We start from the raw sequence: 23,844 nt of genomic DNA, 5'->3' as shown, positions 1-23,844 counted from the left end.
ATACGAAGTTTTTTATATACACAGATATGTTACCACAAGTGAACCTGTTAACACTATACTTAACATGTATACACTCTTAGAGGAAACCGGTCAGGCGGAGCATTTCTATCTGCTATTAATTATCACAGGCATTGAACCCTACATTTCGACCGTGACGAAGGCATCCTTCAACCCTTCCAACTGTGGGTTGCCAGTTCGCTGCAGGGTCCCTACACGTCAGCTGGGGTACGAGGCACAAAGCGCTCCGGTCAAAGTCCACTTGCCATAACCCTGCACCCAGTCAGACAAGCAGGCGTAACAGCCACCCGCGGGAGGAGACTAAACTCGCCCTCAAGATTTCTGTGCAGCTGGTTACATTTCGTAGACCAACATGTAAGTATTTTTATGTAAAATCTCCTGAATTAATTATTATAACAGTGGTTCATTTAAGCAATCGTGCTACTAAAATAACATAACTATGTTACGTAAAGGCTCTGTAACTCGAGTTTAGTTCAGAGTGTTATGAACGTAAACATTCGCGGTTCACTGAGCAAACTCTCATGTACAAGACAAAATGTTATGTATGACAAAGGCGCAAGGAATTGCCCAGAAACATTGTGTAAACAATAAACACGAAGTTGACATCCATAACATTTTGTCTTATAATAGAATACCGACTTCTAAATGCTTTTCAAGAACCTCATCAAACTCTCATGACTCAAAATAACCCTGTTTATATGTGTCTGTGGTTAGGACTTTCGCTACTGCACTGTGTACTAGTATATTCACGTGGGCGTTGATCGAAAACGGTACACTCACTATGTCCACGTTCCTATACAGTATGCCTGCATATAGATCAATGCTGCTACATATGTCATAGTCTTAGTTTAGAAGGCTGCTTGTGAACTGATTTCAGTCAAGGAGGTGTTGACTGTGCCGTAGTACATGTACAGGTTTTACACACTGTTCCTTCTTCATTCATGATTCAGTTGCTATAACCACATCCCCGGGCTATTCTTAACGCAAACACGGCCAGTCATCGACACCATTCCCGCGTACCCTCAAAGACCCCCTCCCTCCCCCTTGTTCCACCCATGACCGAGTTTCGGTCGAACTGTGCAGCCAGATGGCCAGAGAACGCAGTCATCACGGGGATATGCTATGTTCCCGTCTCCAGTGATATTCCAAATGCATCAGCAACGAAGATAGACCACCTTCAAGTAACAGGGTACATACACACACCCGCACGCGCACACACATAGATAGGTATACATACCTAAGAATATACAAGCATTCACACACCCGCACGCGCACACACATAGATAGGAATACATACCTAAGAACATACAAGCATATACAAATATGCGACTGTAGAGGTAATCTAAACGCGATTGTGGAACTATAACTTAAATTACTAGTGTCGTTTTTAGAATACGAAAAACGTCTAAATGTATTGCAATGTATATCGTACAATCGCCATTGCAACCATGTGAGTTATTATTTTGTTATCAGCATAAATATATCGTTAGAAATACCGACATTGGTGTGTTGGAAAAAAACTTGACCTGATATGTGGTATGATAGCATGCACCACTGTGTGTTCAGCGGGTTGTAATATAGGAGCAAATTTGAAAATCACCTGTTGATAAAAATGTGTACAGTAGCATAATCGTAACAGCTGTTTTTGCTGATCAAATTCCAGGTTTTCAGCGTGTTGGATATACCAGCATCATATACATGCGTTAATATAGCGGGCATCTCAGTTGTTTATACAGAGATAAGTTGAGGAGGGTAAGAGGTGCCAACCCCCTCCTCAATTAAACTCCGAGATATTGCTGGAATATTGCGCAATACAGCGCTATAAACATCAAACAAATCTTAATGAAACTACAGACGGGGAAACTGGTCAACCATAGAGAATCACTACGACTTATGACATTAATATGTTTTCATTATAAAGACACTACCAACTTTTGTATCCATAGCGGCAATAGATATACGACCAAGACCCGTGAAGGTCCCGGGGTAGAATAGGCCTTCAGCAACCCATGCTTGCCATAAAAGGCGGCAATGCTTGTCGTAAGATGCAACTAACGGGATCGGGTGGTCAGCTTCCCTTACTTGGTTGACACATGTCATCGGTTCGCGATGCTCATGTTGTTGATCAGTGGATTGCCTGGTTCAGACTCGAATATTTACCGACCCCCGCCATATAGCTGGAATATGCGGCGTAAAACTAATCTCACTCACTCACTCATTCTTACGACCAAATGCACAACCTCTTTTCCAAACCTGCAGCAGCCGTCGTTCAGTAGTGACATGACGCACCTGTATATAAAATGCCACAGTGGACCAAATAGCCGAATTGGCACAAATATCCGAAAGTCAAACAGGCTCTCCAAACATTCATGAACATCTGAGGTAAGCAATACAGTGTTTGTTTGGCTCAATGCCAACAAACCCCAGGCGGTCGTATTAAAATACGCAACCAGTCGTTATCACTCCGCAGCTAAATACTCACAGATCTTAATCAGAATGTGGCGTAACTTTGTGTTGTGACGATCAAAAGACGACTTTGCGTATAGCAAGGGCGGGTAATCCACGGGGTCTGAGAAGCGTGACCATGTCGATCATTTTGAAAGGCAGTAAGCATCTTCTTAAAGTGGATTCATTGATGCCGACAAACAACGCTAATAGATGCTTTACAATGTGTAACTTATGACGTAATTTATATTGGCATCTATGGTTATAACTGGCCGTTAGGTAAGCGTGGAGGCTGATTAGGATTTTGTTAAAAGCCCGTATCTAAAGGCGGGAAATCATTGCAAACAGTTTGGTGTACTTGAATTATTTAGCCATGCCCCTGTCAAATAGATGTCAATCATACTTGTGGAAGATATACATCTACCGGTGATGGGTTGTCAAGTTTACTTTAAGACTTCAAGGGTGATTTAAGAAATTTGAGATACAAGTATCAGAAACGATTAAAATTCAAAATAAACAAAACATGTGGTGTTTAATGACCGTAACTTAAATAGAACTTAAGTATATCTTAAGCTTGATTTTCCAAGGACCTGGTCATCTATCTGAATAAATATTGAACACTTAAAGCAGGTTAGTGCTTCGAAACACTTCGATTTAATATTGTGCTTAAATGTTAAAAATGAACAGTTATAAGATTCAAGTTCATTCAAAACATAAACTGAAAATAACTCGCAAATATCTTGTGTTTATCTGTTTGTGAATTGGAAAGAAAATATGTAAATAAATACACTTCCTTCCGTAATAATAGATAACCGGTCCGTTTTTACGCGGCTAAGTCCTACCGGACGCACTGCCCTGAAACAGATCTGTGAAAGGGGACAGGGTTAGCACATTAAAGGATGTTTGCATATATGCCTTGCGTATGTTTACATTAATGTTGATACGCACATATATGCCACACGTACCGACTCTCAGCGTTATATCATTAGATCAAGTGATGTTCTGGTACCCCATATAGCTGATAAACGTCATGTTCCTTGTTTAAATATTATTGATATAAGTTCGTTCTTTAACTCTCATGAAACATGGCGTCATGTCATGTCAACAACTGTCATGGCGCATTTTATGTTGCAAACGTTCGACACTTCCGACATACAAGTTGCGTATCGTTGTGTGTATTAAAGGGATCGAATAGGCTAAGTCGTCAAAACCGTATGATTCGAATCATGGTTCGCCTCGATTATATTAGTTGCTTTGTGAGTTTAGTATTACGCCGCTTTAAGCAATATCTCGACGGGGGTACCAGAAATGGGCTTCTCACATTGCATCAATATAGAGAATCGAACCCTTTAACCACTGGGCTACACCACTGCCCCAATAACTTTCTAAGTATCATATCCATGCTCGTGGGTTTCATCAAGGTGATAAACGTCAAGGACCTGCATCACTCCGTGTTTTCCTTCCACATTAACCAGACACGCCATGAGAGAACTGGAACACTTGTAAGGGCGACATGAAACACAGTTCACTCTTTCAAGATTTGTTTTGATCCAGACAATGGTGTCTCGAGATTAGCACTTGACTAATTTTTTAAATATATTTATTCATCATGGAGTCGTGTTTGTTTTGTGCATGTATTTTAATGCATGTTGACAGTTTTATGACCTTTTGGTCAATTTTCAAATATAGATGTGTGACTCGGAATATCAAATTGGTGGACAGAGTAATAAATTTAATCCCCAAGTGTTAAATCCCCAAGTTGCGCACCCCTGCAACCCAACTCTGGATCCGCCTATGCCACAAGTTACACGCTTTGCTCTGATTATTATATGGGCTTCCACATTGTAACCTGCAGGGATTTTGTAACCCATCCATGAAGGTCTGGGCGTTATACGACACTGTCTCGGTATTCTGCTATTTATAAGGACAGAACACCTAGACCTAATTACGACAGAAGTTGGACATTACCTTTATCTGTCTTACAACACTGCCTGGAGATATGGCCTCTCGCTAGAGGCAATACTATACTGTGCAGGCCCGTCTGTTGGTATACGCGCGGGGAGTTGGAGTGGTATACTTAAGGTATACTGAACATCAAAATCACCGCACCGTGATGTTCAAGATCCCTATGATCCCTATAACGATCGTACCCTGCATCCAAATCTACAAAAAATAGCTTTAGTCAAACGCGACCTAGAAACACAGTTTTTCATGTATGAATCATGACGCGTCGACTTTTTGTGCATATTTTGATATTTTCACATATGTTGCCTACTTTTTAAATGTATATAAAGGGCTTTAGAAAACTGAACACAATCTTGATGCTTAATGTGATCTAATTTAGCTTTGCATAGTCGCGAGAGCATAAACGTGCATGGACACATTCATACAAACATTTCATATGTTTCGTTGGGATAACTGACAAAAGCAAGGGGACAGACTTTGTTGTATTGACTAATCATTTATATCAGGAAAATGATTGTTCCCAGAAGTCGTGTCAGGTTCTGCATAGATATATGATATCCTATAACCTTTGTTATAGCCTTTGTTATCCCATAGCCTAACGACTTCTTCTCCAAACTCTTTTTTCACCGCGTTGTACCACTGTCCCGCTACGTATCTCAAACTTTGGCCGAATTACGCCAAAAGCTAAACATCACTACCTGTTGATAACCAACATAGTCTCCATCATTCTCCTTGATAACACTTGATAACACTCGATAACACTGATTATACCCGCCCATAGGAATATTTGCAGCATGTAATAGTGAAGGGGTGTGTTTGATGATGATTGTTGAGTAGAAACATGTACAATTAGTATGACTTCTTCCCTCCATGTTGTCGTGTATAAACTCAATGACATCCCTTCCATAATTTTAAGCATAAATTTTAAACATTGCCATGTACAATAATGCTATGCTATTAACAAAACTGAATACCTCTCCTCCCTCCCCAGAACAAGGTGATGAATACCGTCGCCCACCCATCCATGAGGAACGGTTCTTTAAACTTTATACACAGCCCTAAATATAATGCGTATTAGTGATGTTGACTTTTAGATAATGATGCATTACACAGTAGCATCTGACTTTTGACATTATTTCCTTTGCATGGGATATGAAGTAAATGTCAACTCTAAACACTTCAATGACAAGGTTTACTACGTTGCCATGGTAACAAAAAACCGGCACTGGTACGTTCATGGCGGAGAGTAGTACTTGAGAGCTAGACTCATACATGTGTACTACATGTGTAAAGAGAACACAGCCAGTGAAAGTTGTCATTTGGTCATTAAATTTCGTTCACATGCCCTCTGCACCTCTAGCTGCACCTTTCAGTGACAAAACAGCTGCAAATAGCTGTCTAGTAACATTCCCCGCGTACATGTTGAAACCCGTGAAGATGCAGGTTAGAATTGATGTTTAGTAACCCATACTTGCCATAAAAGATGACTAAGCTTGCCGCAGGCGACTAACGGGATCGGGGTGGTCAACTTGGTTGACACTTGTCATCTGTTCCCAATTGAGCAGAGCGATGCTCATGCTGTTCATCACTGCATCGTCTGGTCCAGACTCGATTGTTTATAGATCGCCGCTATGAAACTAAACTATATATTTTAAAGTAAATCTAAGCAAACCCTCTACACGTGTCTACACATCTAAATATATAGGTACACTCTCCACGCTTGTCTATACATCCATAAGTAGTCCTACACGTAAATACGTAGACGCTCTACACGTGTTTATACACCCATAAGTAGTCCTACACGTAAATAAGTAGACTATCTACTCGTATCTATACATCCATAAGTAGTCCTACACGTAAATACGTAGACTCCCTACTCGTGTCTATACATCCATAAGTATTCCTACACGTAAATACGTAGACGCTCTACACGTGTCTACACACCCATAAGTAGTCCTACACGTAAATACGTAGACTCTCTACTCGTGTCTACACATCCATAAGTAGTCCCACACGTACATACGTAGACGCTCTACATGTGTCTATACATCCATAAGTAGTCCTACACGTAAATACGTAGACTCTTTACTCGTGTCTACACATCCATAAGTAGTCCTACACGTAAATACGTAGACTCTCTACACGTGTCTATGCATCCATAAGTAGTCCTACACGTAAATACGTAGACTCTCTACTCGTGTCTACAGACCCTCTACACGTGTCTATACATCCATAAGTAGTCCTACACGTAAATACGTAGACGCTCTACTCGTGTCCATGCATCCATAAGTAGTCCTACACGTAAATAAGTAGACCCTCTACACGTGTCTATACATCGGTAAGTAGTCCTGCACGTAAATAAGTAGACCCTCTACACGTGACTACGAATCCATAAGCAAACCCTCCAGACGTGTCTTCAGTACACACTCAACACGTGACGCGATTACACATCAATAAGATGGTTGGTTAGGTTCTCAGCAATATTACAGCTATATGCAGGCTGTCTGTAAATACTCAAGTCTTGACGAGACAATCCAGTGATCAACAGCACGAGCATCAACCAAGTAAGGGAGCCTGACCATTCAATCCCGTTAGTCGCCATTTACGACAAGCATGTGTTACTGAAGACCAATTCTAACCCGGATCATCTCGGGTAGAGGAGAATGGTAACACACGCATGTTTGTATACCTGGCGCTGTCTAGGCCTTGTGACGTAGATATATACACTACACATCAGTTTAGATAGACTACACGTATCTACATATGTATGCATTATACAACCATATCTCCACCCGTGCCTCCATATTCATGCGTGATGTAGCCATACCTCTCTACGATATTCAGCTGAACACTTGAGAGTATGTCATTGTTGAGATAAACAAATCAATATCTGACCATTGACGACAAGGACTGTCGCTGGACAGCCGATGGTGCGAAGTTCAAACATCTTCATAGTGATTTGTCTTGGATCTAATTCAGTCAGTCACATCGACAACGTCGCTGTAACAGGCGTGATAACCGCCCCTGTCGTACCTACCGGTAAGAGCCTTGAACACTACTTCGCCGATCTAGCGGATAAAACGATATGCGCCCTGGCATTCATAGTCCGTTGTTGTTTTGATGTAATCAGATAAACTACTGTTGTGGAGCTGTAGAACTGTTCGTTTCTAAGGTCCTTAGTACTGTCCTTATCATTATCTGAAGGATTATCTACCTAAATCATTTGTGTGAATTCGTTTTGGGTTGATTCGCCCTTGTTTTCATTCATAAATGTAATTCTATTGTTTACATGGCGAGACTCTATTTAAAGTAGTGCCATCCCGTCATGCTTCTGTCGTACACGCCTCCCTTCGCCGGTCGATTAACGATCGACTAACAATGTCCAGCACTATTGTACTCACCTCCTTGCCTTGCCCTGCGAAAGCCGTACGTGAAGCAAGTCTAGCTTTCCGTATGGGATCTTTTTTTTCAAATGCAAATTATTTGTTTCAAAAGCAACTAACTATATATTAGCGTTAGTCTACGACCCTAGCTGCATCGAAGCAGTGTGCTAAATAGTAGTGTGCAAAAGTGTGCACTGGCCCGCTAGCCCGTAAATCTCATTGGCTCGAATGGCTAGTGAATTTTCATTGGATTTCTTTGTAAATATACCACACTTTCCGACTTGTTAAGTTGTAATACAAATTTAACTCATGCAAGATTATGGCCTAATAAACATGTTCATCATAATAACAACAGTGAAATGAAACCCGTGTCTACACTGCATCGAAGTGTTCTTCAGATTGCGCCACAGTGATGCCTATATCAGACAAATGGTAGAGTTACTGCTAGACACATATTAGATGATCCTGCGCACTAAACGCATTTGTGACAAGAGAGGCGGTACAACGAATTGGGCGAGTACACTTGGCTGCTACAGGTAGCTTGACGATTATGCACGTGCAATACATGCTAAATGTGACATGAAATCAACACCGCATATTCCTTCGAATGATAAGACTGCAATTTCAGGCATAAGATACTGATATTCCACGCTAACCTTTAGTTAAGACGAAGACAAATAGATGATTGGGGCATTGACAAGCATTTTAGATATTCAATAATTTTGTTAAAAAACCCCAGGAAAATGTCATTTGCTTCGTGAAATGGATCGGTGGTCCTAAACATATTTGCTCAGTATATTGTGTTGATTCAATTCGTTGGGATTGTACCTGTTCACAAATCGAGTGTGCTATAACAATTCATGCGTGAAACGCACGGGGGGGAAATGAACTTCTCGATATTTATCAGACAACCTGTCTCCCTCTTGTTTCAAGTGGATCGTTCTGTGGGGCGTTCCCAAGTATGCAAATTGGGGTCATTTGCCAGGTCGTGGATCATCTTATATGTGTTTACCAGTAGTATTTGGGCACAAGGCCCCTGTAAAAGTTGTCGGTGAGTTTAGTCCAAACGAAGGCGGGCGTAATTATCACCAAGACATGAAACGATGCATATGGATACGCACTTTATTGCTAATGTTAACAGACTTATTGTCACGACAACGATGATAGAGAAGGATGATGTAGAATGAGTAGCTCGTGTTTTCCATGTCCTCTCTTCTTCCAATCCATAACCATCCTTTTATTAATTAACTGCATGTGATTCCATTATATTTGATCCCTCGACAAACCGTTATTGGTGTTTTTCTTCGCTTCTTTTCATAAATGGGAAAATGGCTACACCCGCTGACGGACTGATTTGATGTTACAGTATGTCACCAGTGTTACATTGTTGTTTCCAGGTATTACTGCATCAATGGCTATAAAAGCGATCTGTTGAGTAATTTGTGCTGATGTATCTATTCATTTGCGACAACAGACCTCAGTATTTTTGTGTGTGTTTTGATAATGTATAAACGTGAAACTCTGCTTGCGAAAAATGCCCCTCTCGATATATTTCGTCCTGAAAGGTGAGTGAGTGGGTTTGGTTTTACGCCACACTCAGCAATATTCCAGCTTTATGGCGGCGGTCTGTAAATAATCAAGTCTGGACCAGACAATCCAGCGATCAACAGCATGAGCATCGATCTGCGCAATACGTTCAAACGGGCTAGTATCAATGTGCTCCTGGCATTATGACCACAACCTAAGAGTTACGACGTGTTCATGACATCCTGAACACGTCATGAAGCCCGTCTATGACGTCACAGTATTGTTTCGATAATACACTTCGTGAATAGTAAGTCTTGTGTCGAAGGTAAACATACTGGCTTTGATATGTGAAACATTGCGGCGTAGGGGAGTCACGTGGTCTCGCATCATGAATACGAAATTGCCTTAAGCTGCTTGACAGCTTGACACAAACAGCAGAACGGTAACATTAGACGATTTCGTTGTTTCACCGCGATCTGTATAATGAAAAAATAATTTTATTCCCAACCGTGACTGAATAAGCTGTTGAGATTGTTTACGATACGAATTAAATGCCATTGTTGTAAAGTGATCATCCCAGACAATATATTACATATTCTTTATGTATTTAGCGTGTAACTGCAGGGGTTCAAAAGTCCCATCGCCCGACGCCCGAGACAGTTTTAATTTCGGCCAGTGAAATAATGGTATCGTACTTATCAGTGGGCTAGTAGATAGTTTCCTCTTACGGTTACATTTCATGTCTGCTAAAATGTAGCTATTATGATAAAGTAGGGTTTCGTTCTTGGCTATTTATCGCTTTCCGACATTAACAGCAAATACCATGTTGATTTATTCTTTCATAATTCCCCATCATGATTATGACTTTCCCTACGGCAAGTGGCTTTTAAAAACATTGAACCCCTAATACTTCAAAACACACAAACAAAGAATGCTAATAGCAGCTAAGGAAATCTCACGGTGTCAGTTAAAACATTTGCATTGTTTTCATCCTTATGTATTTTATAATTGTGTTCTTACAGTAGAAAATGTCAAAGTATACAAACATGACCGTAATGTCATTGATTGTTGTCGAGGCTGTACAAGACAGTTGAGTCAGTCATATATTTTTGTTGACGTATGTGTAATTGCAGAAGACTATTGTAAAACGTTATTAGCTTACCATAAAAAGTCAAATAATTTATACATGTTTTTTTAGTCATGTGGTATAATGTACGGGATAAACGGGGTTCAACTGTACCTTGTAACCATTACATCTGTGTCAAATCAAACAACATACGTAACGTTTGGTTGCCCGTGGCTTATCAGGGGTAAAAGTCTCGTTGGTCCAGAGAAAGACGTGATGTTTCCGTCTCGTACTAACCTCATTAGGCAACGATAAGAGGCTACTGTGTTGATCCTGTTTTCAGACCTATATGTGCCACTGACCTTATTCTACAACAAACAGTTACACCCTACTTGACGACACCTGTCAACTGTTTGTTTGATATGTACGTTTGTGTATGTAATGAATTTTCTCACAACAAAGACTCAAGGGTTGTGTCGCCTTAAACCGTATTTCCTCCAGAAGAATATAATTGATACGTGTATTATTAAATAAATATTGTACGTCCTCTTTCGGTAATGACAATGTGTCATAGTGTATTAGAGAAAACCAATGTACAAATTGTTATCTTAGCATTTAACACACCTTTAACTACAATCCTTTTATTGTTATTGTTTGGTGAACAGAGTTTCTGTCAGAGGCGTGGTTTGCCACATTTGGCATTGCGCTGACGCCCTTTGGGTACACCAACGTTTATTTGAGGAAATACAGTGTGTTATACGGTGGGACGAACTTAGATCCTTAATATGTTTTATACGTGTTCCTGGCCATGCAAGCTGAACGTTTCTCAGAATGAATAAGACGTTTCTAAGAACAGGGGTCTTGTCATTAGAGGGATGACTCTCAGATGCATGACTGTTCTCTGTGAATAACCTAGTCGTTCAACCTCGTAGGCGAGTGAGTCACAGTCAGTAACTACGTAAGTACGCCCTTACGACTCTTACAACAGGAATGAGTACCAAACCCGTGTTCTCGAAACGTTCGTGGCCCTATGAATTCTTGACTTTGATCGTAGCCAGTGTGTTAAGAATGGGCTTAAGAAGTTCCACAAAGCATTCTTAGCTTAGCTGGTAACTTCGATACCTAAAACTGACTTACGACAGTTATAGAACTATGTTTGCATGAACAAACGGCGCCATTGGATTAACAAATGAAATGAGTTAATCCTGTTTGGGGATCATATTTCCCTGACGTCAAGTCTCGAATTTACATCCAGGACAGGGCCACGTTCCACAAAGTCATCGTAGCGATAAGATGATCGTAACTCCCACAGAGCGACATAGACTTACGACTGTAGTAGCGCTACGATCGTAGTGTACAGGAGTTCGGATTTACATTTTTACGCTGTTAACGGTATCTGATGTTTTGCTCATTTATGTCTTATGTTTGTTTTCTCTAAAAACTGGCTAAGGGAGGCACGACAGCTTATTTAATACTCCGTTAACATCTCTTTCTGCACTCAGGATGACGTATCTTGACGTTTCCTGTACCGTTTTCAAAATTTATCACACTACTGCCCTGAAGTGGCAAAGTTCGCTTGCATACGTACAGTATAGGAATAGCTTGTACTTGAGACACAGATTTTAAACATTCTTCAGGAAGTGCGTGAAAATAAAATTATGTTTAATTTCAGATAATCATCAACATGAGACCGTGCACCGCTCGTGTGATCTCCCGCTGTCTGAGGGATAGATCTCGTCTTCCCCTCTCTGCCACCGCTCGGGTCCTCCAGTCACCTCAAGAATCCATCTGCCCATCTTGCAGCAGGCTGGCCAGAGCTCCCGGGCGGATAACTCTAGGTGCGAGGTCGTTCAGCTCACTTATCTCCCCTGATAACATCGTCAGTAGTCCCTTCCCGGATGAGGACATTCCCAATGTAAACTTCGCTCAATATGTGTTGGAGATGATGCAGCCCTACGCCAAACTCACAGCAACGGTGAGTGGTTGTTATTTTTCTCATTTAGACGATCCCTTTCATTGTTTACTGTCATTTATGCTACATCAGACATGTTCTTGATCATTCTTGGCCCACTCGTGGTATTCCGGGACAAGCCGTATATCCTGTAGGGTACGGAAAGGGGCGAGTGGTGACGGATAATTCTTGCTGTGCCGCAGCGGCGTATCCATATTCGAGCCCGGACCAGTCAAATCAGTGGTTGACATTGTGAATAACCCACCATGCTGTCGGGAGACGATGGTGTACTATCAAAACCTGAGTAATGACCCCATTTCATTCATACACCCCTTGACACGTATACGTACCTGGGAATAAGGGTCAGTCAGTCTTGGACCCATGTATGAATAACTATTAACTTTATGGGGCAATTATTTAGCCTAGTGGTTAAAGCGTTCGCTCGTCACGTCGAGGAGCCTGGTTCTATTTCTCACATGGTTACAATGTAAAAAGTCAATTTCTCGTGTCGCCATTTATTTTATTCAGTGTTGAAAGGGGTTGGTCACAAGTTATGTAACTTCTTACCGCCCGCTTCCATCAGAAACCTGAACAATAATGAATGGACGAAATGTTGTCCGACGCCGTGATATTGCTGGAATATTGCTAAAAACCCACGTAAAATCATACTCACTCGTTCAACGTTATAGGGCACGGTGGTCAAATCATCTGTGCAGAGTGATGGAATACCGGTTCACATCGATATTTCAAAACGAGTCTCCTCCATGCTCGTGCTCGTCGTTTTCCCCCAAATTAAGGTCTTCACATAGTTCAGGGCCACAGTTCTACTCCCACATAAAACTGATTCATCTGGAATACTGTTCAGCTTCACTCCAATCCAACCCAGTGAAATTATAGATTGAAAATGGAACCAGTATATCTACCCCTCCAGAAAGCCTGTGAATTTTATTGTCATGCCGAAACATTCGTCTCATTAACCCCATTAAGACTTTTCAGCCGATCCGAAGTTTCTCGTGTGAAGGTGAAAATAGACACCACAAACAACTCTGATTACACTGAATTCCAATTTCATGTTTCATGAGAAAAGGTATTTCAAATGAATTTTAATTTTAAACTTTAATCACACCGCATTTCTCTATTTAATGTCGATGTTCAGGCAACATACCTTAACTAAGGAATCACAGACTGTCCCTGTTTGATGAGGTCGTAAAATGATTCACAATACATCTGGCTCACTGGTTGCAAGGATGGGAAGAGGAGTAGTTTTGCAATAATATCAGACGTATCAAATCATACTGATTAATATTTAGGCATCCAGTCAAATGATTCAGTCTAAAAATTCTGGACTGGTTATCGCTCTAAGTTGCGTAATAGGATGGGACCCAGTCAGCAGCAAACGATGCTGTTCTGTAATTAATGTTTTGACTTGTTGCGTTTGTATACTCCTTTAAATTTATAGCATTGGGGAGGATGAGCAAAAAAATATATCAATGTCATGCTTGAAAACCAGGCAATACTACAATTTCACAGAGAGGAATGTGGTTGGTTTTATCTCACGAAGGCGTATAAACTAAAGACATTAAAAGATGGTACTAGTTGTGTACGTGTCTTGCGCTCGGTATTAACGAGAAATTGTCGGTTCGGAGTCAGTATGCGGTACCCATGTGAGCCTGCGTCACAAAGCTGTAATAGTACAAGTCACTTTGTCCCATTGTCATATTTTGGTGTTGTTCATACAGGTCGATATACCCACGGGCCGCAGTTACACATACAAGGAAGTAGAAGAGGCCGCAGTCAAGGTGGCAAGTGCTCTCACTCGACTTGGCTACACTAAGGGCGACGCCATTGCCATCTTCAGCGTCAACGTTCCAGAATACTGTATGCTTATCCTTGCAGCTGCGTTGTGCGGCATAGTCGTCACTCCGGCAAACCCGGCATATTCTGCAGGTGAGTCACGTGATCTACGTTACACTTTCTTCATCACCGCGGTTTCATCTTGCACCGTCTCCTTGCACTGGGCACTATCTTCAGTTTGTAATCCACGTCCGTTTCATCAAAGTTAACGTCTTCAGACTAATGAAGTTCCGGGCTCTGCTCCCACATAAAATCAGGCTTCATCTTGTCTTTCTGGCATCAAACCGGCTCGATCTTCCACTTTCTAAATCCACACGGCGTCATTTTGCCTTTTCTGCATCCAACCGGTTTCATCTAGCATTTCCTCAACCCAGCTCATTCTTGCACTTTCTACTTTGAATCCTTGGTACCATAACCGTAATTAAACTGTGTGAGGCTTACCTTAACCTCCAAGTAACCTGTACAGCTGGTCATAGTAGCGAAATAAGTAGTTTACAAAGCATTTCGAACCTTTGTCAGTCTCACAGTCCATAATTATTTTCCTTTCGTACCTTCACTGCGTGGATTATTAACAAATAACCTATACGTGTCCGTGCGGCAGGCGAGTTAGCCCGCCAGTTGGAGATGTCGAAGGCCAAGGCTGTGTTCACCATCCCACCTCTCGTCCCAACAGTCAAAGAAGCTTTGTCATCCTCATCTACTGTACAGACGGCCGTCAAGGTATGTATATATCGTGTATGAGTTTATCATCACGGGTACATCTCCTTGGCCAAACGTCTATCACGATTGCAAAACTACAAAGATTGCACAGCTTATATGTATATAAAATACATGTATATAGTAAGTCTGTTGTTCAATTGTAGACTATAGCGCCCAGTCTCTGATCAGTATTTCAGACCGCCGCCATATAGCGACGTAAAACTAACTCACTCACTCTATAATTGTGATAGGAACCAGGGATGGGAGATTCAGACCCCTGAATCTTAGGAAAATGTAGAAAATACAGACTTGCTTCATCACGAGATTTTGCATTGCCGACAGGCATGGGCGGAGGAGAAAATATATCATGAAGGGAGGGGGTACCCTTTATCAGTGTGTGAGACAGTTTCCAAATTTTGCTAGCCAGTTGGGCTAGCTATATGCCTGAAAGTTACTAGCCCACAAAATAATTCATTGGCCCAAAATTTGAATGTAGACACGGGTTTCATCATTAAACTGCTTATATGAGGAACATTTTGTCAGACCATAATTCTACATGATTTGGAAGTGTATTAACTTAACAAGTCGGAGACAGAGTGATGTATTTACAAAATGACCAAATGAAAATTCACAAGCCAGTCGGGCCAGTGACTGTGGAGATGTACTGGCCCGTCCTGCACTTTACTAGCGACAGGCTGATATGTTAGACTGAGGTATGCCGTTTTTACCAACATTCCACATGTTACACGTGGTGCCTTCTTGGGAGAGTGTCTTTGTTCGAAAATATCTTTATTTATAGTAGGGGCTAGGCACACTGTAGAACTACGTAAGCTAACCTTTAACTTTAACCTTTACTTTTCCCACTGAGCTAAGAAAATACATGCCTGCTTTAGGGTGTGAATTTGGCATACACTACAGATGTGTTTTTTCTACTATTATCATTGTTATATTAAGACCCCCGTTTTTCGATTAAGTATCTCATACCAGTTATTCCGTCTCCTTGTTTGTCAGGACCTGTTTTGTCTGGGCGAAGCAGAGGGATGTCGACCTGTTTCCGAACTCATGAAGGACGGTGGGACAGCGTTGCCTCAAAACGTCAACGTCAACCCGAAAGACGACGTTCTGTTACTCCCGTTCTCCAGCGGCACCACCGGCCTTCCTAAAGGCGTCATGTTGACGCACCACAACTGTGTATCTAACCTAAACCAGATCAGGTGTGTGCTGTGTGTCTGTGTGTACGTCTGTAGTTTTTGCATACATGAGTGTGTGCGTGCGTGCGTGCGTGCGTGCGTGCGTGCGTGCGTGCGTTTAAATACTAGAATAAGGAATATTTTATTGATCTTTGACCATTCTGTGCACGGTTTAAGTTAGATTTAGTTTGAAACATTGACCTCGATATATGTTAGGGGCGATGGTGTAGCCCAGTGGTTAAAGCGTCTGATCGTCACGCGGAAGACCCGGGATCGATTCTCCACATTGGTACAATGCTTAAAGCATAATTTCTGGTGTTACGTTATCTATATACGGTTTAGCACCGTGCAGACTGTATTATCCGCAGGGAGCTGAGAATACAATTTCAGTACGCACTTGAGTAGTAATACTCTACAAATTCCAGTACTTGCTTGGATAAATTGCCAACAATTGCATAAGAAATAGTCTTGTCATATCTCGATGAGAGACCCCGCATATGGTTTTCTACCACTCTCTATCACAACAAATTAGAATCTGGACCTTTAATATAGTGGGCTGACGATTTAACCACTTGGCTACCCAACACAAAAGAATCTTATATCATCCCAGCCATTTGTGTTCGAAATGCATAAAAGGAACCAGGTCATGTCGAACTAAAAACCAGCAGTGGCCTAGAGTTCTCATAACTACTGTATATGAATTACGAGTATAGTGTGAATCGAAATTTATCAAGTTATCATTTTTTTAGTATAGGGAAAATGGGGTGGCCTAGTGAATAAGGTGTTTGCTTGTCACGCTGAAGACACGAGTTCGATTCCCCACATGGGCAAAATGTGTGAAGTCCATTCCTGAGTTCACCGCCGTGATATTGCTGCAACATTGCTAAAAGCGGCGTACAGCCTACTCACTGTATGAGTATATACAGAAGTTTGTCCTTTGTATGTTCTTGCAGAAAGCCTCTGAAGGTAGAGCAAGGGGAGGACAGGTTCATAGGCGTGCTGCCATTCTATCATATATACGGCATGATACCGGTACAGTTTGGCGCTTTGCAAGATGGCGCCACTCTCTACACTATGCCTCGTTTTGACCCAGAAATGTTCCTGACTACACTACACAAACACAAGGTATGAAATGTCATCATCCCTTTATCTTGACTCAGTCAATGTATTTTATAGGTCTTCGGGTGGACACACCCGAAGTAGATCACAATCTGCAAAGCAGATCAAAACGTAGAATGGATCAAAGTCGGTGAGCCTAGCATCTCAGACGTCAATCATTGTGGCACCTTTAGCAACACACTGATCTGTCCTGAACGGTACACATGGAATCCCGATTGCCTAAATCGATGCTCATGATGTTGATCACTGGACTTTCTGATCTAGGCTGGAATATTTACAGACGCCGCCATTTTAAAAGAATAATGCTGAATGTGGCGTTAAACAACCAGCCTGACCTGTACACCTGTGATTGCGACGTAAACGGTTTAAGTTAAATGTAGCTATCATATTATACAAGAGGGTGTGATATTTGCGATTATTTAGGTGATCTAAAATGAGAGAAAAGCTCTCAAACTATAAAGATGGGAAAAGACTGACACACAGTTTCGAAAATTGCTGAAAGCGGCGGTAAATGATACTCATTCACTCATACCTATATAACCCATGAAGATCCGGGTTATGTCTTCAGCAACCTATCCCTGTCGTAAAAGGTGTCTGTCGCGAGAGGGTGTCTTCGAATACCAGCTGTGTAGATGAGTGCAAACGCTACTGAGTCGATTATTTCGTTGACCGCCGCCATATATTACCAGAATATTGCAGAGTGTGGTGTTACACAATAAACAAACTTTTATAATATGTAACAGATATTGTGTGATCTAAGCATCCGTTTTTCATTAAAAGAAGACCAAGCACGGTCAAAACCTGGCGTAAAACCCATGACATGTCCATTTTGTAGAGGGTAATATCCGAGTAACTCCCCATTCCTTGAACATTATTGGGCCTAATGGATGGTTATGAGGATATTACCCTACTTCAGTTACATTCAAAGCATTGAAAATATTCCTGTTATCAAAATTAAATGTCAAAATGACAAAATAAACTCTTTAATTTCAAACTGGTACACATCGCTCCTTCCTGGAACGGAATGACGTCACTATGTAAATTAATCCACAGGTGAACATTCTCCACGCCGTGCCTCCAATGATCCTGTTTCTTGCCAAACATCCCGTTGTCTCAAAGTTTGACCTGTCCAACTTGAAGTATGTGATCAGCGGAGCTGCTCCACTGGGAGAAGGTTTGACACACGAGTTTATGAACAGAGTGAAAGCCCCTGTGTTTCAAGGTGAGTTGTTCAGTAAGTGAGGGAGTGATTGAGTTTAGATTTACGCCGCGCTCAGCAATATTCCAGCTATATGGCGGCGGTCTGTAGATAATCAAGTCTGGACCAGACAAACCAGTGTGATCAACAACATGTGCATCCTTCAGCTCAATTTGGAACCGATGTTGTGTCAAACAAGTCAGCGAGCCCGACCGCCCGAGATTGTTAGTCGCCTCTCACAAGCACAGTCGCCTCTTGGGTTACTGAAGGTCTATTGTACCCGGGACCTTTACGGGTCCGTGTTCCTAAAGTCTTGTGACTTAAAGGTAGTAACTGTGCGTTTTACTTAAACGTGGCAGTCACTTATATCATAAAGGTGTCCGTAGTATATTTCTACTAGATCGATAATCGTGATACTATTTCTGACGATAAGTATGTCAATACTTTTTATGTATCTTTGGCCTTAAAATTGCTATTTTTGTACTAGAAATGGGCGGTTATGACAACATTTATACTTTTACTTGTAATCAAAATATACATTTCAAAAGAGAATAACTAAAAATGTCATATCGTGATATGCACCAATCGTATCGTTTCAAGATATCGCGATATAAATATCGTATCGTGACATTTGTGTAGCGTCACACAATGCGTCAGTGAAGCGCATTATAGACATGTCATTTCTATATTTCTGCCCAAACCGTTCGATCACTTGAGTCCTAAATATTGTTATAGTGTCTACTTCAGGACAACCCTGTCCAAATATTTGTACAGACCAATAACTATGTAGCCAGGCTATGTGATATTTAGTTATTATTATTCAATCTGCAATCTTGATCTTTATCACTTCCGCAAAGTACATTGTTTTGTCAGCTACCTTGTTCCTCTTTGACACTTCCATTAATTACTGTATATGACATTTATGGCCTTTATTGGTTATCCCCCTTGGCTGTGTCTGTCATCACACCAACTGTAGAAGGAAGTGCTATTGTTTCTGTATCTGTCCATTGTTGAATCTTTGCCTGTCTATTGTTGTTACGAACTATGTACATGTATGCTCACATCTATACTGGTGTGAGATGTGAGTGTGGAGACCGGCATTCCGACTGTCTTTGTGGGGACGACCGCGAGCAGGATTATGCCGCTTGCAGGAAAGCCCCTGGGGTTGAGGTGGAAGTCCGCTCACCTCATTCATGTATACTTGTTTGTCATGTTTTGTGAAACCAACTATAGAATTTTGAACAACTAAACTATGCCTTCGTATTCATCAACGTATTCATCATTTCGTCAAAGTATTGCATATATGTAATCACGTCAATCACATACTACGCGTTGACAATATGTTAACTTCACGTTTCCTCTCGTCGATTGTTTGAGTCATAAATGTGCTAAATATATATTTAAGGGTACGGGTTGACGGAGGCATCACCAGTGATCAACGTTGATATCGTGCCAGGTCAACCGGGATCAATTGGTCTCGTGGTTCCCAACACTATCGCGAAGGTAAATACACCACCTAACAACCACTTTTGTTAGAAATTTATTCGAAATGAGACGAATGGAGTGATTTGCGGAATGAATGAGACTATGGTTTATTGCGGCATTGGACGTGATCTTAGTTATTTTAGCTTTACAGGGGGAGGAGGGATAGCCTAATGGTTAATGCGCCCGGTTGTCATGCAGAGGTCCATGGTTTGATTCCCAAGATTGGTACAATGTGTGAAGCCTATTTCTGGTGTCCCCCGCCGTGGTTTTGCTGGAATATTGCTAAAAGCGGCGTAAAACACTACTCATTCGAAATGAGATGAATGGAATTATTTGTGAAATGAAAGAGGTTAGGGTTTATTATGGCTTTGGACATCATCTCATGTATCTCCTTTTGGGAGGACAGACTAACGTAGATACAAGTATTGGCCGTTTGGGGATGAAGAATGGGTTTGAACCAACGAATATAAGATTCTGTCACGCATAAGGGACAAAACTCTGCATACCGAATAGTGATGGCTTCTATGTCCATGTATATAGACCATCGGTGTCTTCACAGTATTACTATACGCGTTATAATGAACATTTTTAGAAGCACTCAAGCCATGTTAAATATTTTCCAAGTCAATAATGGGGTACATTGATCCAAGAGTCATCAAGAACTTTTGAAAACGAAACTATTAAAATCTGATAAATCACGTGAAAATTGAAAGTAGACTAATGTCCTTCCTATACTCAAAGATCCAGTGTCCCGACACCGGCAAGTCCCTCGGTGTGGGAGAACTAGGCGAGTTCTGTGCAAAAGGCCCACAAATGATGAAGGGCTACCTGAACGACCCAGAATCCACAGCGGCCATGTTGCAAGAGGACGGATGGCTTCATACAGGGGATCTCGGGTACCTGCAGGAGGATGGTCGGGTGGTCATCGAGGACAGACTCAAGGAACTGATAAAGTACAAGGGCTTCCAGGTGGGGTGGCAAGCATTGACACCACAAGCCCAGTTGCGATTATCCCAAAATTCTTCGTCACCATTCGCCTCTGTATGCAAGATACAAGACGGCAGAAATACGACAAACTCCCGTCAAAGCAATTTTGACTTTACATACGTTTTGTCGAAGACACATTTCATTGTGCTCAGTCACACTGTATATCAACTTAAGTCTGACGTTAAAATACATCCCCCAAACTTTGCCTTGAACAAGACGATCACCAGTGCAAAGGCAGCTGACAAGCCCTTTAGCTATGCCCGTTTGCGCTTAAACGGAACTCGGCTAATGAGCGTGGAGTGAAGTAATTGCATCATTTCAGGATTACATGCATATTCAAAACTCATATTGTTTGAAACCATTTCACAAGCGTGGCAAAAATAGATCTTTCTCTGGTCCAAATCATACCTACCAAACATCACGGGGTGGGGTATAGGAAAGTGGCGCATTAACAGACTCGATCTGAAAAACCGATACTTTGTATTTATATTCCTTCATTACCTATTTTGAATATTACCACAGGTGCCCCCAGCTGAACTAGAAGCCTTTCTACTGACTCACCCAGGTGTGCAGGATGTTGGGGTGATTGGCCTCCCAGAAGAAGGGGTAGGGGAACTTCCTCGTGCATATGTCGTCAAGAAGCCCGACTCTACAGTTACGGAAGAGGAAATCTCCAAATTTGTTGAAGGTTTGCAATTATTTATGTCACTGTTATGTATTAGTGTCAAACATCGTTTAGTCGAAGTTTAGGGGACTCGTGCAGTTCATACCTAGACATATCCGTGGTTCCATACAACCACGCAGTAATGACACAGAGGAATATACAGAGTCCTAGGTTCGACACGTCCGTGTTTGACTGTATTGGTAAGTAGCACGCACGTACGCACACTCCGGCACCGAGACCCAAATCCAGCCTTCTAAGATTGGATTGTTAAACTGATACGCATACTCGTCAGCTATACCTTCTTCAGAGGTAATCGATTATTCTCTAGTGAACACAATTTCATGTTTGTACACATTTTGTTTAAAACAATGATGAATCACTTCAAACGCTTATGTAAACGGTTTACCTTCCTACAGACAATATGGCGTCGTACAAGAGCTTACGAGGAGGCGTGGTGTTCGTCGAGGAAATTCCGAAATCTCCTTCCGGGAAAATTCTCAGGCGTGTGCTGAAGGATAGTGCCTTGAAGTAGACTGACAGATTGTAACCTTACATTTCCGAACTTTCCTGTACCTTAACCTTTGGAAAGTCAACGTCAAACGTTGGATGTTGTCATGCTCGTAAACAGAGGCTTTGTGGAGGAGGATTGAACATCACCAGTGACGACAATGTTTATATGCAACCTCCACGTCAACACCTGTATTTCATAGAAGCGGCGGTTGGGCCTACTTGTGTTAGATACTAGATGTGTCTTGGGACTATTTGTTTTTTTACTATAAAGTCTGCTTGTTCAGCTTAGCTGATATACACAATGTTTGTTGAATACAGCGGTCCCTCTCAACCCTTTCGCTGCTTAGTACTGTTTGAATATTGAAACACTTGCGCAAGGGCACACGTCTTCACTCAACGTAAAATGGTCTACTTCAGTATTATCAAGAGTTGAAGGCTGACCATTGCCATCCCAGTAAAAACACAGCTTGTATTAGCGTATATTTTACAAGAGCTTCGTATAGTTAGAGTAATACCGGCGTTTTCAGTTGGTTTCTTGACAATTTGGCAACCTGGATAAACCAACGTATCGTATCTCAGGGGTCTAGCTAGGGCAGGCTTGAATGATTGTGTCGACTGTGTATGGAACATTTAGCGAGAGCACACAAGGCAATGCTCATTACAATAAACTGCCGGGCAAATGATGTTAGATATGAAACAAGAAAGATAGGTACCATTGCATGGACCCTAGGTTTACTGCTTGGCGAAGCATTGGTAACGTTTGTGATGTTTTGGTCATACCCGGTTTTTTAAGTGCATGTATTTTAGCTCGGCAGTTTTTACTAATGTGATATCATTTACATTGTAATTCCATTTTTATAGTTTGTAATAGCATTTTCTAATCTAACCATTTTTGTCAAGTGTCTGGTATTGTTTCACGTTTATTTATGTTATGATTTAGAGATGTCAGTATATTGTTCATATGTAATCTCGAATGAAGTCAAGAATTAAACTTTACACTGTTTCTAAACGTCAGTTTGTTTCATTTTGCACCAGTCTGATTAAAAGAAGCTTGCAACCGCTACTCAAAGACCAGAACAGAGCTGTGGAAGAATGCAACTAGACTGCACGCTAGGCAGTGATTTGAAATTGCACAGATCCTCACTAGATCTACTGAGTGAGTTGGATTTTACGCCGCCTCAGCAACATGCCAGCGGGTGACTGCAGAAATAGGCTTGAAAATTAGGCAGGATACCAGTCGGCAATATTTTGACGCTTTATACTTTGGTAAAATGTATTTGGCGAAATTCAACGATAATGTTTATGTGCAGCATCGAATATAAGATTCCTAATGTCCCTCCATAGAGCACGTCTGTGATCGGGAGACGTGCATGCCGACGTCAAATGTCACACACTTCAATTTCACCCGAGTTTCAATGGTCATTTAACAATAATTCATGGCAAAAGCTGGGGTGCGCTCCTCTGCACAACCCCCCTACCCCCATTATTAAGTCATCTCAAACATACAGTTTTTGAGTACACAACCATGTTGTCTATCTAGCATGCTTGCACAGTTACAGTTTATCGCCAACATGTCATGTTGAAAGTCATATCCTATCCATTCATTAACGTTACCCGTGAAAATCCGGGTTAGAATTGATCTTCAGTAACACATGCTTGTAAAAGGCGACTATAACGGGACTGAAGGGTCAGGTTCGCTGACTTGGTTGACACATGTCATCGTATCGCAGTCGATGCTTTGGGTGCTGATTGCTGGATTGTTTGGTCCAGACTCGTATATTTA

At 41.5% G+C, this 23,844-nt stretch overlaps 2 protein-coding genes across 3 annotated transcripts in view; both read left to right on the top strand.

Moving 5' to 3' along the window:
• Window positions 1-23,844, top strand: part of LOC137293419 (ubiquitin carboxyl-terminal hydrolase 34-like) — a 299,421-nt gene that overhangs the window by 158,091 nt on the left and 117,486 nt on the right. The window lies entirely within an intron of this gene.
• LOC137294156 (uncharacterized) lies at window positions 216-23,064 on the top strand. 2 transcript variants are annotated; one of them, XM_067825140.1, is made up of 11 exons: window positions 216-372; window positions 12,077-12,379; window positions 14,095-14,302; window positions 14,811-14,929; window positions 15,920-16,122; window positions 17,052-17,223; window positions 18,271-18,439; window positions 19,821-19,918; window positions 20,642-20,869; window positions 21,410-21,575; window positions 21,968-23,064. In XM_067825140.1, exons 2-11 carry the CDS (start codon window positions 12,089-12,091, stop codon window positions 22,081-22,083), a joined length of 1,770 nt encoding a protein of 589 aa, XP_067681241.1. In that variant the 5' UTR covers window positions 216-372; window positions 12,077-12,088; the 3' UTR covers window positions 22,084-23,064. The 2 variants fall into 2 exon arrangements, with proteins under 2 accessions (XP_067681241.1, XP_067681240.1); XM_067825139.1 differs by lacking the exon at window positions 216-372 and adding an exon at window positions 7,170-7,467.

Source organism: Haliotis asinina, chromosome 8, assembly GCF_037392515.1.
Source record: "Haliotis asinina isolate JCU_RB_2024 chromosome 8, JCU_Hal_asi_v2, whole genome shotgun sequence".
In the NCBI taxonomy this organism is placed as follows: Eukaryota; Metazoa; Mollusca; class Gastropoda; order Lepetellida; family Haliotidae; genus Haliotis; species Haliotis asinina.
The sequence above is the reverse complement of the archived record's forward strand: the minus strand, read 5'-3'. Positions and strand labels throughout refer to the sequence as shown.

Excerpts from the sequence above, each read along its gene's own strand:
- LOC137294156 (XM_067825140.1), top strand. The coding sequence starts at position 12,089 with ATGAGACCGTGCACCGCTCGTGTGATCTCCCGCTGTCTGAGGGATAGA. Across the intron at positions 19,919-20,641 it reads TTCCCAACACTATCGCGAAG|ATCCAGTGTCCCGACACCGG; the intron begins GTAAATACACCA and ends CTATACTCAAAG. Across the intron at positions 21,576-21,967 it reads AATCTCCAAATTTGTTGAAG|ACAATATGGCGTCGTACAAG; the intron begins GTTTGCAATTAT and ends ACCTTCCTACAG.